This window comes from Macrobrachium nipponense, chromosome 41 (genome assembly GCF_015104395.2).
Source record: "Macrobrachium nipponense isolate FS-2020 chromosome 41, ASM1510439v2, whole genome shotgun sequence".
Classification (NCBI taxonomy): Eukaryota; Metazoa; Arthropoda; class Malacostraca; order Decapoda; family Palaemonidae; genus Macrobrachium; species Macrobrachium nipponense.
In genome coordinates, this window is record NC_061102.1 from 18,192,285 (window position 1) to 18,205,961 (window position 13,677).

The 13,677-nt window shown below is 36.8% G+C and overlaps 2 protein-coding genes across 4 annotated transcripts in view; one reads left to right on the forward strand and one right to left on the reverse strand.

Moving 5' to 3' along the window:
* The window catches only part of LOC135212554 (large ribosomal subunit protein mL64-like), a 146,909-nt gene extending 137,870 nt beyond the window's left edge, over positions 1-9,039 (reverse strand). Inside the window, exon 1 of one of the 2 annotated variants that reach the window (XM_064246092.1) lies at positions 8,914-9,039. In XM_064246092.1, the coding sequence (XP_064102162.1) occupies positions 8,914-8,955 (42 nt within the window). In that variant the 5' untranslated portion in view covers positions 8,956-9,039. Of the gene's footprint in view, positions 1-5,677; positions 6,189-8,913 lie in introns of those variants that run through there. The other variant, XM_064246091.1, reaches the window with a different exon arrangement.
* LOC135212553 (uncharacterized) lies at positions 1,594-13,415 on the forward strand. 2 transcript variants are annotated; one of them, XM_064246090.1, is made up of 4 exons: positions 1,594-1,611; positions 8,116-8,187; positions 8,311-8,419; positions 10,745-13,415. In XM_064246090.1, the coding sequence occupies exon 4, from the start codon at positions 10,831-10,833 to the stop codon at positions 13,018-13,020; it is 2,190 nt and encodes a 729-aa protein (XP_064102160.1). In that variant the 5' UTR covers positions 1,594-1,611; positions 8,116-8,187; positions 8,311-8,419; positions 10,745-10,830; the 3' UTR covers positions 13,021-13,415. The 2 variants fall into 2 exon arrangements, with proteins under 2 accessions (XP_064102160.1, XP_064102159.1); XM_064246089.1 differs by lacking the exon at positions 1,594-1,611 and adding an exon at positions 6,806-6,943.
* Positions 13,416-13,677: the final 262 nt, after the last annotated feature.

Here is a 13,677-nt window from a genome sequence, read left to right on the forward strand (position 1 = left end):
TGTGTGCACTGCGTTGAGACAGACTTTTATTAACCTCTGTTTAATCTTAAAATATGACCTTAATTTCTAACTTTGGGGAAAATACTAACTTTGAAAAGATAGTAGAGGTCTCGAGCTCTTGCTCTCACAACTGTGACTGGTGCTCATCTCCGGTGTCAGGACGTGTTAAAGTACTTTTTTGGAGGGTGGATCCACACGCGTTGGAAACTGGATCCGCTAGTCCAGTTCCCCCTAATGCATAACAGAACGTGTGCATAATTACCTATTGGTACACTAGCAGTATGTACAGCATTACCAATTTAGGGTAAACGATCATGGACGATCTATCGTCATCACGCTGGTCAGGTCTTATTTACTCGATATTTAATTGGTGAAACAAGAATATAATTACGTACATCTTTAAGCATACCATTTAATTCATAAGATTAAAAGTTTCATCAACATAATGTGATATATGAAAGCCCCATACGAACTAAAATAAGCATGTGACGCTCTTCGTAAAATTTGGTTTGGTTTTTCAAGGCAGTTTTGAAATCCAATATGGCGGCTATCGTCAGGCGGCCAGTCTAATCATGGACAAATCCACCATCTTTTCCAGCTACTCATTTGAACAATGTTAGCGTAATATGTAACATTTATTGATCTTACTTAAGATTGCAGTTGTAATCAGCACAATAAAAACAACATTTTGTTGACTATATTAGTGAAAGTATGAAACTTGTTAATCCCGGGGTCATGGTTTGAACTGAATTCATTTTTACCTTGTAATCGGTGGTTTTATCCTTACTGCCATCACAACTGAAACTCCACAGTGCTTATTTGATTGTTATTATACACCAATTTTGGTACCTAATTCACTACCACCATTGCCACTTGAACCACGTCCGTGTTCCTGGTTTTCCTACAAGCGCTCACAGTCCACAAACACAGTTACGAGCAGCAGACAACAACACTGCAAAGTTTTATTCCCTTAATTATTTACTTTTACTCATTATTTAGTTCAACTTTACTTTGTTATTTCAAAATGTTTATTTAATTCATGTCTATTACCCCTTTTTTTCAGCCAAATTACCCCGAAAAATCACAGATATTTCTAAAGTAGATACAATCCCATGTTTCTAACCTTGTCATACATCTGGCTGCCGAAAACCCTAAGTGGATTATAATGGGTTTTTTTTTATTTATTTATTTATTTTTTTTTTTTGCTAGAACTTTTCATTGATTTAAGTCTATATTAGTATTTTGATTTTTTTAAATAACTGTATGCCAGAAATAAAAGTAACCTTTAATGTTTGCATGCTAAGAATGGCAAAATCATCGTTGCCACATTAGTGGAGCTTCACACATACGTCGATGCATTATTATACGTAAACTGTTTCCAAGAATTCTAGTTGTCATAGTAATGCAATAATGATAAAATTGCTTTAATATTTATGTATATATACTTCCAATACATAGGATAATTTCACCAATTTCAACGTTTTGTGTTAGTCTTATACCCAGTTTGGAGGGTCAACACATACCAATTGGCAACAGTGAGAGAGAGAGAGAGAAAGGAAGGCAAAGGAAGGAAGAAGGACAGGGGTGGCGGTGGAGGAGGAGGGAGAGAGGGTAGGTGGAGGTTTTTACGCGTGTTCGTATCTATTTCTGGATAATGGAGTTTTTGTCTCTTGGTACAAGGACACGTGTCGTTATTCTTTACGATTAGTGATTCACGATACACTTAATAAATTACGGCACTGGGTGTAATGCACTATAGCAAAATCTCGTTCTGATACGAGTGTTCGTTACAGAAATATTGCCAAAAAACGTGCTTGCACTATCTCTGAAACCCATAGTAGGTATGCTGCTTAGTTGTCAATCAAGTTTTTTGTAATCAAGTATTTTTTACAAGCTAGCTATTATATAAATTTGTATTTTTCTCAATCAAAACATGCCCCTCAATGCTAACTTTCCTCTTTTAACGACTTTCTGGTCATTGCAAATTCGGCCCCATTAATTTCTTATGGTGCGAAAACAGACAGAGGCCCAGGGACCAAAAGCGATTGTCACACTACAGCGGTAATCCGGCAGTAAAACATCTTCATATATCCAAAAAGTAAATAATAAAGATATATATGCGCATTACGATTATAACAATTACATGAATAGCTGACAACAATCTGCATGAATAACTGGTAAACTGTTCTGCAAAAAAGTTGAGTATAGCAATTCATCTACAATAGGTACAAAAGTCAAGATGTCGTGACGTCATAATACAGGACTTGAAAGAATGTTCTAATTCCAAAAAATAATTACTTAAATTTGAGTCAGAATCGAGTTACTTTTTCAATAACGAATATTTTCAAATTAATCATCATAAATATGTAAAACATTGATATTTTACTATCTATTTAAATAATTATCTAGTGCACGCTTCGTCGTCGTCTTCTACCAAAACAGTAGTTTCCTTAAAAACGTCGTGGTTAGGGAACTCGTGTTCCGATTGTGTGTGATGAAAGTGCCCGAGCATCTATGGGTACATGTGGTGTGCAGATTTATCACAGGAAATGGGATGGAAGTTTGCTGACACAAGCGACTCCTCAAACATCTAGATGGCATCAATCTTCTAAGATATTTAAACATAAGTAAAAATTTTGAAAGCGTTTTGGCGAGATTTGCACTGCGTTTTCACTACCCTCTGTTTAATGCTTTAAATTTGGCCTTAATTTCTAACTTTGGAGAGAAAATACTTACTTCGAACAGAGTAGAGGACGCGTTATAAGTACTCTTTCGATGTGCATGCCGTGATCGTCGGTCAATTGAGCCAGGCCATGCGTTGTTTACCCTATGAGTAGGTACAGCATAAGAACTCCAAAAAGAGTTGTGGTATATACAGAAATATAGGGGGAAACACCAGCGACTACCAATCCTTATCACGGTGGACAGGTCTTATTCACTCGATATTTAAATGGTGAAACAAGAAAATATAATTACAACTCCAAGCATACCATTCAAAAGATTGAAGTTTCGTCAACATAATGTGATATATGAAAGCCCCATACGAACTAAAATAAGCATGTGACGCTCTTCGTAAAATATGTTTTCAAGGCAGTTATGAAATCCAAAATGGCGCTACCGTGTGGATGTTACAGGTTCTGATCAGTGACGACAATCATCTTTCCCAGCCTTCCCAGCACTCATTTGAACAATGTAGCGTATATATGTAACGTTTATTGATCTTACTCAAGATTGCAGTTTGTAATCAGCACAATAAAACAACATTTTTGTTGCCTATATTACTGAAAGTATGAAACTTTTTATTCCCGGGGTCATGGTTTGAACTGAATTCATTTTTTACCTTGTAATCGGTGGTTTTTGGTTTTTTTTTATCCTTACTGTCATCACAACTGAAACTCCTCAGTGCTTATTTGATTGTTATTATACACATTTTGGTCTCAATTCACTCCACATTGCACTTTAAACAAGTTGCTGTTCCTGGTTCCTAAGCGCGCGCCACAAACACAGTTACGAACAGCAGACGACGAAAACTGCAAGTTTTATTCCCTAAATTGTTTACTTTACTCGTTATTTAGTTCAACTTTACTTTGTTATTTAAAAATTTTAATTTAATTCATGTATATTATGCCTTTTTTGCAAACAAATTACATCGAAAAATTACAGATATTTCTAAAGTAGATTCAATTCAATGTTTCTAACGTTTTCGTACATCTGACTGCCGAAAACCATAGAGGAACGACTACGGATAAGTGATTATATATTTTTTTTTTTTGGTTTTTTGTTTTTGCTAGCACTTTTCATTGATTTCAGTCTATATTAGTATTTGAATTTCTTTAATAACCGTATGCCAGAAATAAATGTAACCTTTAATGTTTGCATGCTAAGAATGGCAAAATCATCGTTGCCACATTAGTGGAGGCTTCACACATACGCCAATTCATTATTATAAACTATTTCTATGAATTCTAGTTGTCATAGTAATGCAATAATGATAAAATTGCTTAAATATTTATGTATATATGCTTCCAATACATAGGCTAATTTCACCAATTTCAACGTTTTGTGTGTAGTCTTATACCAGTTTTGAGGCAACACACCGAATGGCAAACAGAGAGAGAGAGAGAGAGAGAGAAACAAAAGAGAGAGAGACGAGAGAGAGAGAGAGAGAGAGAGAAAAAGGAAGTCCAAAAGAACAAGGAAGGACAGGGGTGGCGGTGGAGGGGGGTGGGGAGAGGGTAGGTGGAGCTTTTAACGTGTGTTCGTATCCATTTCTGCATAATGGAGTTTTTGTCTCTTGGTACAGGGACAAAGGTCGTTATTCTTTACGATTAGTGATTCACGATACCCTTATAAATTACAGCACTGGGTGTAATGCACTATAGCAAAATCTCGTTCTGATACGAGTGTCCGTTACAGAAATAGGTATTGCCCAAAAACGTGCTTGCACTGTCTCTGAAACCCATAGTAGGTATGCTGCTTAGTTGTCAATCAAGTTTTTTGTAATCAAGTATTTTTACAAGCTAGCTATTGAATAAATGTATTTTTCTCAATCAAAACATATGCCCCTCAATGCTAACTTTCCTCTTTTAACGACTTTCTGGTCATTGCAAATTCGGCCCCATAATTTCTTATATGCGAAAACAGAGGCCCAGGGACAGAAAACGATTACGTCACACTACGGTGATAATCCGGCAATACCAGCAATAAAACATCTTCATATATCCAAAAAGTAAATAATAAAGATATATATGCGCATTATGATTATAACAATTACATGAAGAGCTGATAATCTGCATGAATAAACTGGTAAACTGTTCTGCCAGAAAGTTGAGTAAAGCAATTAGTATTTACAATAGGTATGAAAGTCAAGATGTCGTGACGTCATAATACAGGACTTAAAAGAATGTTCTAATTCCAAAAAATAATTACTTAAATTTGAGTCAGAATCGAGTTACTTTTTCAATAACGAATATTTTCAAATTAATAATCATAAAATAACGAATATTTTCAAATTAGCTAATCATAATAAATATGTAAAATATTGATGTTTTACTATTTATTTTAAAAAATTATCCAAGTGCACGCTTCATCGTCTTCTTCAACCAAAACAGTAGTTTACTAACAAACAAGCCGGTGAGGGACCGTTTTCCGATTGTTGTGATGAAAGTACCCCAGCTTCACAGGAAATGGTTAGTTTATTGACACAAGCGACTCCGTAAACATCGAGATGGCGTCAATCTTCTAAATATTTCGAGTTGTAAGTAAAAATGTTGAATGCGTTTTGGTGAGATTTGCACTACTACGTTTGACACCCTTTTCACTAGCCTACTCTCTGTTTAAATTTTAAATTTGGCCTTAATTTCTAACTTTGGAGAAATACTTACTTCGAAAGGAGAGTAGAGGTCTTTAGCTCCGTTTCCCACCAACAACAAGTCGCGACTGATGCCCATCTCCAATGTCAGGACGCGTTATAATGTACTTTTTTTGGGATTGTTCACACTGATCGTACATGGTCCACTCTGTACCCTGCGGTCTTTTACCCTATCATAACAATCTACTGGTAAAACTTCACATCAGGAAAAGTTGGCTACAGGAGAGGTAGATTACGCAAGCCTTTGTAAAATAAACCTAGACCTAGCCTGGGTAGGTACTCTGTGATCCAAGTTAAGCTACTTACCAATTTATGCATTTTTCCGTAAGCTCTCGGCCCTAGCCTAGACTTGTTACGCATCTTATCAACGGTGTCTTCCTCCTCTTTCTGGTCTTCAAATTCATGAATTTGGTCCTGGTCTTGACTGGGTATTGGCTTTCCTGAGACGGCATAATGTCGAACGTGTACTGAAACTAGGCCTACTGTCCGTATTCTCAAGCCTTTAACAAGGGTAGCCAGACTCATGGTGCAAGGCTTAATATAATTTATGTTAAATTGCCAATCTGCAGCGCAATTGTGGCGCTAAATGTTACACTAGAAGTCTATAATACATTAACTCTGTTATATCTAGTCAATCGGCTGAAAGCAGACGTCCCGGACAAACGTGTTTACTAGTTGCGTTCGTTATGAGTAAATGAACCTTCATTCATTTTATACACACTTTCATAGTATATGTTATTACACCGGAAAAAAAAGTACTGATGTAAAATATTTGTCGTATATTCGTTCTTTGATTTTCATTTCCACCTCTTGGGTAGTTCTAAATTCCGTTTATTGTCAAACGCTCCTTCCTGATCGCCTCTTGCACATAAATTTCACTGCATGTGTCTACCATTTCCCCTGCTTTTCTTTGCGTGTTTGTGGTTATCATTTTCAAGATTTATTTTTCAATTTAGCTTACTCTTTATATATTACAGCTTCCCATCTACTATCCGTCTTCTGATGGATGGCCCTTCATCTCCCATTTAAGGAACAATGGTAGCATTTTTTTGTGGCACCCAGTTTTGTCCTATGTATCCTTTTTTAATTTCTTGCAGCTTCTCAGTTTCTCATGCTGTATGATTTTTTTCTATATCAGTTACTTACAGAATAAAAAAAGAATATATATATAATAATACTATAATAGATATATTATATATATATGTATAATAGATTAATATATATATACTATATAATATATATATACATATATAATATATATATATATGTGTGTGTGGTGTGTGTGTGTGTGTGTGTGTGTGTGTGTGTATTATGTATGTGTTTTCTAAACGAACAACTGACAAGGAATCCAACACATTTCGACGTCTTTTCTTTGTCTTTTCCAGATTTGTCATGATATCATACTAGTTTTTCAGGTGCCACTGGTTTTACCTACCATATACAAAACATCTTAGACTGTCAGGAAGATAAATTCTTCCGAAGTAGTTTCCTTTTCCCTATCCAAAACTATATTAATCTCCAGCGGCCAGCGGGGAGCACGAGTCCTGAGTAGTGCATGCTCCTTCTCTTCAGGTTAGTAGCTTGCACACATTTTGTTGGAAGTATTAAATTGCTGTCCTAATATGGATATTGAACGCATATTGATCGTGCTTTAATTTGTGTTATAACCTCATTAAAGAACAATGAATTTTGAAATTAAAAACGATTCTAGAACTGTATGAAACAGTAGGAAACCTGTGTATCACTCCAGTGTTTTATTACACATCCAGTCCATACAGAGGTGTGACTGCGAGCAACTGCAACTGCAAGTCTGCAAGTGAGGAGGTGCAGACACGCGGGGAACAATGGCGCCAATCGCGCTGCCTTCTTGGCAACAGACATTACACATTCAACCATCCTACAAGAACTGCTACTATGACGCTGCAGGAGATTTGTCCTTGCCTATCCCTTATGCTACGTTCAATAAAGGCACCAATTAAAAAGGGGCTTATGTTATTTATGTAAAATATTGGCTTCTATTTTAATCAGGTAGCTCATAATAAGGATCTCGATGTTAACTATCTTTTAACATATCTACTTCATCTTTTAAGACAATGGATTGTTACATTTCATATTTTTTATTATACAACCTCACACTCTACAGGTTACATCAATATAGGTCTAGCCTCACAGCAGCTTGAAGATATTCTTATTTAAAAAAATGTAAAGGTTACTTTTGATCCCGGTAGTACATATTGCACCTTTACTATAATAGCCGTTATAATTCCATTATGCTCATTTTTCAAAAATTTATGTTTGCTGACTGCGAGGTGAAATATGTCTATGGGGAATTTTATCCTTCTTTCGCTGCTAGGTAATAAATGAGTTTGCATAGTGCAAGGGTGATTTTAATTAACTTTGGAAGCAATGTTATCAATTTGGTGAAAAGAATTATAGAAATATATGTTAATTTTGGAAATCCACTACGTCTCCCACAGACAAGAAATCTGTTTTGATTTGAGACAAGAAGCCGAGATAAAAGAACACTCACTCGACACTATGCCAGATTTCATTTTTGAAAGCATTTTCTCTTCTGTAGTTTTGAGTAAAATCCTAAATATATAAACACCTGGATCACTGAAGCACGTTTTTCAGTATAAATGTTCTAACATGATGTAAGGGTAGCCCGAAGCTTTCATGTGAAACTTTTAGAATTTTAATTTTGGCATCTGTTATTTCTCCCCCCCACCCCACTTGATCATTAGCGGTCAGCGGACTCGTCAGCGTCAGCCACACCATTGCTGTTCGTCACACCACAGTGAAAAGACGTTGCACAGGTAATTCACTTTCCTTAAGTAGTTTTTATTCTGAACAATAAAGTAATTTTATCTTAAAACGTGCGGTGGTTTTTTATTTTTCATTTTTAGCAAATCTATCTTTTGTCTTTTACATCACTGCAGGCACACGTGGTCCAGTTTGAAGACGCCTGAAGGACGCTGCGAAGGAGTGCCAAGGAGCGGTAGGCCTAATTGTCTTGTTCTTGGTGGCCACACGCTCCATTGCTATCAGGTAATTCAGACGAACTTATGAAACATTAATACAAATTATGGACTATATAGGCTAACTATGAAATTTGTCTTCAAATAAGGTGAAAGCTCTTAAAACTTAAACCAGGTTTTAGACTCATAGTGGATCAAGATACAGTACTACCACAGGATATAGGCCTAGTAGGTTAGAAATACATTTTTTGTAGCTGATTCAATGCCACATTATCTCCCATTTCTTAGATTTTCAAAGTTATTTAATTTCCCTCCCCCACGCAACTACCCCATTTCCCACAACCACATCCAGTATTTCTCACACCCAAACTACCATTTCCGATCACACTGCTCTCCCAAATCCGAAGAGTGGTATCCGTGGCTACCCGTCATCTCATTAAGGTCTGTTTTCATTATCCTAGAAAGTTATGTTTTTACGATGTTCTTTGTACCTGCCTGTCGATTTGTTGGCCGAGACGAAGGACTTTACTTCAAAGTAAGTTTGTATACATACTGTGCACGAACCTTCGATGTGCAACGATGACCAGCAAATGTAGTACTTGGCATAGACGGCAAGAGTCACTGAACTACTATACAAATATTTACGACTTCCAAGTGTCAGAAGAGGTGGCTTTGTGGGTGTTATATGAGGATCCCTGACATATATATAGAGGGGACTCTAAATCCATGATCCTTGATATGAGGAGGAGCAAGAGTTTCTGGGTTAAGTGGAGAAAAAATATTAGTAGTAAAGAGATAAAGAAACCGTCTTGTGGTCGATAGGCATATGGTCTAGAGATTAATTTTAATCGAGGAATGAGACGAAAGATGGAACGCCTCATATACGAAAGCAAATAGGGATGAATAAGTCCAGCACAAATAAAGCTTTAATAATTTGAACAAAGAATATGATAATACAGCAGCTAGACTCAGTCTTTCAGTTTAGAGGCATATTTGGCACTGTGAGCCATGGAATCGCTCCTAGACAAGTCTGATGAAGCCTGGACACCTAGACCGTTGGTATGACGAATTGAGTGGGAGAGGAGACAGCGAAATAGGATCAAGTTGTCATGGAAATATGGAAATTGATCAAGATATGAGATTCTCATTCAGATAGGCTCACAAAATCGACATTAATAGACGATGATAGGGGTAACTCGCGATTAAGTTCAGTCAACAGAACTGAACTGGGAGGAGAAGAAAGGAGGAATATAAAGCGTTGAATTATCATCAAAAGCATGAATAAGAAAAGAGGTAGAATGAAGTAGCACATTAATGATATTGTAGTCTGGCGTGTTTGTAGGTTCATACCATCTAAATCATGAAAATATACACCCTCTCCTTTGAATATCTCTATTTCACAGCCAAGTGGTTGAGTGAACCCCTCTGGAAGTGACTAGAGTAAGGAAGTTAGTTGGCTTAAAATATAACCTGAGATGACTCACACAAGACACATTCTTTCTAATTTGCTCTATATCAATTTGTCTGTCTTGTGTCAGTGTATACAAATGTTCTTTTGATATGCAATCAATATATTTATATGAACCAATTCCAGATTTTTACTGCGTTTACGTTGAGAATCGTGGACTTGTATGTGACAAACTGAACAGGATTCATTTGGATTTGAGTGTTTTTACCAGCCAACTTAGCATTGCAAAATTCACTCGCACTTTACTTTTTAGAATTTGTTCCCGCTAGCTGTTAATAAAAGATATGTTTTCATTCCTCACTTTACAGTGACATTAGGTTTTATTATTATTATTATTATATTATTATTATTATTATTATTATTATTATTATTTTTGATTCACGAGCATCTTTTTACACATTACCTCGTAACATTTTAATTTGAAAATAGTCTTTGCGTTTTTCTCCTCTTTTCTTAGCGTTATGACATTCTAATTATGTTCTTTCTCTAATTGTGATAATTGTACACACCACGATTACGATTTAAAATGTCTGTTATGTAACATTTAAGCCATGCGTGAAAAACATCCCTCTTGAATTTCAAAGGTGTTACTGCTCCCGAGTGTGATACATAATTGTACAAAACTATTTCTTTTGCACTTATAATTGAAAAGCTGATTTCTTGATTTGAAAGTACGGCTATAAAAAGGTATACAAAAAAAAAAAATAATAATAATGTTAATGCTATATAGGAGGTTGAAGCAGTTGGTTCTTCCGTTGTCTTGCGCATGACATCTAATTTAGTGTCATCGTTTGACATTCTACATCTGCACATTCATTGAGGAGACGCTTAGCTGTCAAGTAGCTGCTTCTTTAGATGATTTCAAAGCATGTATTTTCAGGAATTATTTTGATATATGAAGTCAATTTTTTCATGCTTTCCTTTCAGACCTTCTCTAATACCATGATGCAAAGTATTTGAAGTCAAATAAGTCTGTCATTTCGAAGTATAAGGAGCATTTGGACATCTGCATCATGGAACCGAATCAGCGTCAGGAATATGGGAACGATTTCAATAACCGTCCATATTCTGACTGGAGTGATTCCATAGAAGAGGAGGTTGACAACAGCAACAGTGAAAACCTCCGGGTAGAATATCTTTACTTGGGTATTTCTGTATTGTTTGCTATTGCCCTGACCTACCTGATACATGTTCTTGAAAACAAATCTATAGACAAGGACCTGAAACCAATGCGTAAAATAGCCCTTAAAAAGATCTTTGCTTTCATGACTCCTCTCATGACGGCTGTGGGAGTAGGATGTCTTTACTATGAGGAAACTTTAGACTTGGATGCTGTCATTTCTTATTCATCCCCCTTTTCAGAAGACCTAGGATATATGGCTATAACAAGAACCCTGGCAACCCTGACACATATCTTCTTTGCGTTCAGGGCGCTAGTATTTTGGACAACTACCTTGAACGATGAATGGTTTATTACTTTTGTCAATGTAACTCTGTTTGCTTTTGATGTGGTTAACTTCGCTACTGGACACTATTTTGTTGCCTTCCATTACTTCATCGTTGTCAATTTTTTCTGCCCAGAAATTGAGAAATTAATCTCGAGATGTGCAAGGTTTGTCAAATGTGAAAGTGATTTTGCTCACTTGTATCTTGAAGCATGTGTGATAACAATTCTGTTAGCCGGAACTTTACGGTTGGGTGAGGAGTGGCGTACCAATCAGAACTCTGGCACACCGGAGGAAGTACTATCCCAGATGGAGTCACTCTTTACTTATATCTACTGGATCATTATTACTATCTCATCTGTTGGCTATGGAGACATACTTCCTACTACTATATTAGGACAGTTGACTGTGATGTTTATTGTTATTTATTTCCTTACCTGGCTAAATGACAAGGCCGCAGAAATTTCAGACGGATGTAGGGATTTGTACAACAAACCTTTCAAAAAACGATCCATCGTTTTTGTTGGCTGCAAGGACAAGCATGAAATGAGGAATCTCAAAGAAGCGGTCTCTGATGAATCCAAGATAAGCATTAGTGTATACTCTGGTTTCATGGTTTCACCTGAAGAGAAGGAGGCACTCGGACTGGATGTCATTCAAGGGATTAGTGCCAAGGAGGCCATAAAAACCATGCATCTCAGACGCAAGGATCAAATCATTATGATTCGTGGCCAAAACAGGATTTTATCCAGGCCAGATAAGATCGCTCTCGATACTGTTAGATCGCTTAAAGGTCGCAGGTGCAGGGCATCGTTCACTGTGGAAATGAATACATTTGAGTGCCAGGAGTTTATGACAAAAATAGTTGGTTGGGAGCCAGCTCGTGATGCATGCATATCATTAGAATTTGTAAAGGCTCACATGCTCACATTGGCCGCTTATTCGACACTTGCACCAGCATTCATCAAGAGCTCCTTTATGAAGCAGCTGATTTTTGATGATAGGGAACAGGAGGAAAGCTACTATGAAGAACTAAACAGAGAGTATTTCTACAACGACCGCCTTGTTCTTGCTGCCGTCAATGCAGAAAGTGAGATTGTGTTCTTCTCAGATAGAATGGAAGGTACTTGGTGTCGAATATTTTTGGAGAACGAACCCTGCACAGTTAAAGACCGGTCCGTTCACTTTCGTAGCACATCTCAAGTTAAAACCAGCGCCGTAAGTTCCCAGATATCCATTGCGGAAGGGCGCAATGATGCGTTACAACAAGCACTGCGCTCTCACAATCTAATTGAGGCTAAGGGAAAAAATATAAACGTTATGATACTGAATACTCGTGATCATCTGGACGACATCACAAAAAGGAGAATGCATGAAAAAAGGCAGGTCCGCCTCGTTTCAGCATTTGAACATGGCTACAGCAAATGTTGCAAAGATCAAGATGTTTGTCTCTGTGGCACTTACGAGACAGAAAACCTCCTCAGAGATCTGGTGATAGCTGCGTTCTCCGATCGACGTCTGTATGATTTATGGATAAAGCTGATCACAGAAAATTACTTGCATGCTGAGGTCATTGAGAAGGACTGTACTTACGGGGATGTCTTTAAGTACTTTACCTCTCTTAGAAGAGTCCTTTTGGCCGCAGAGATTCGTGGAAGGGAAGGGGTCCCTTCACCAGTGATAAGCCCAACTAAAGAGTGTCAACTCCGTGAGGGAGATATAGTTCTCTACTTGCAGAAGCCCCTCCAAGAAGAGTAATCATTGGAACATTAAACATGTGACGCCTTAAAAAGAGGTAGTTCACCAATTGGGTAGTCTTGTAGGTATTCAGTAGCCCCACTTCAAGATTTTAACCTTCATCAATATCACCTTACTAACCTAATTATGGTTTAAACTCCACAACAGTGGCATAATTTACTAAAGCGAAAATCTCTGTGGATAAGTTGTTATAAGAAACCATTTCTTATAACAACTTATCCACAGAGCTTTCTCTGTCTTAATCATCTCGTTCTCGGCCAACTTGAGCTCTTGATTTGTTATACTGTTTAGCAAAGCACTCATGAAGCCACATTTCTTGGCAAATTAAGTACAGCACCTCTTAAAAGTAATACCTTTGCATTGCACCTTCACTCATGAAGAAAGAAAAAATTAGGTCAACTATATATATATATATATATATATATATATATATATATATATATATATATATGTGTGTGTGTGTGTGTGTGTGTGTGTGTGCGTGTGTGTGTGTTTGTATGTGCTGTGTGTATGTTTGTATGTATAAAATACACGTGGTATTACATTAGCCCTTTACTTATATAAAATCAAAATCTACTCATTTATGCTTTTACCATAACGTACTTAATAAAGGCATGTTCTTTACACACTGATGTCTTGAAAAAAAAAAATGTGTGA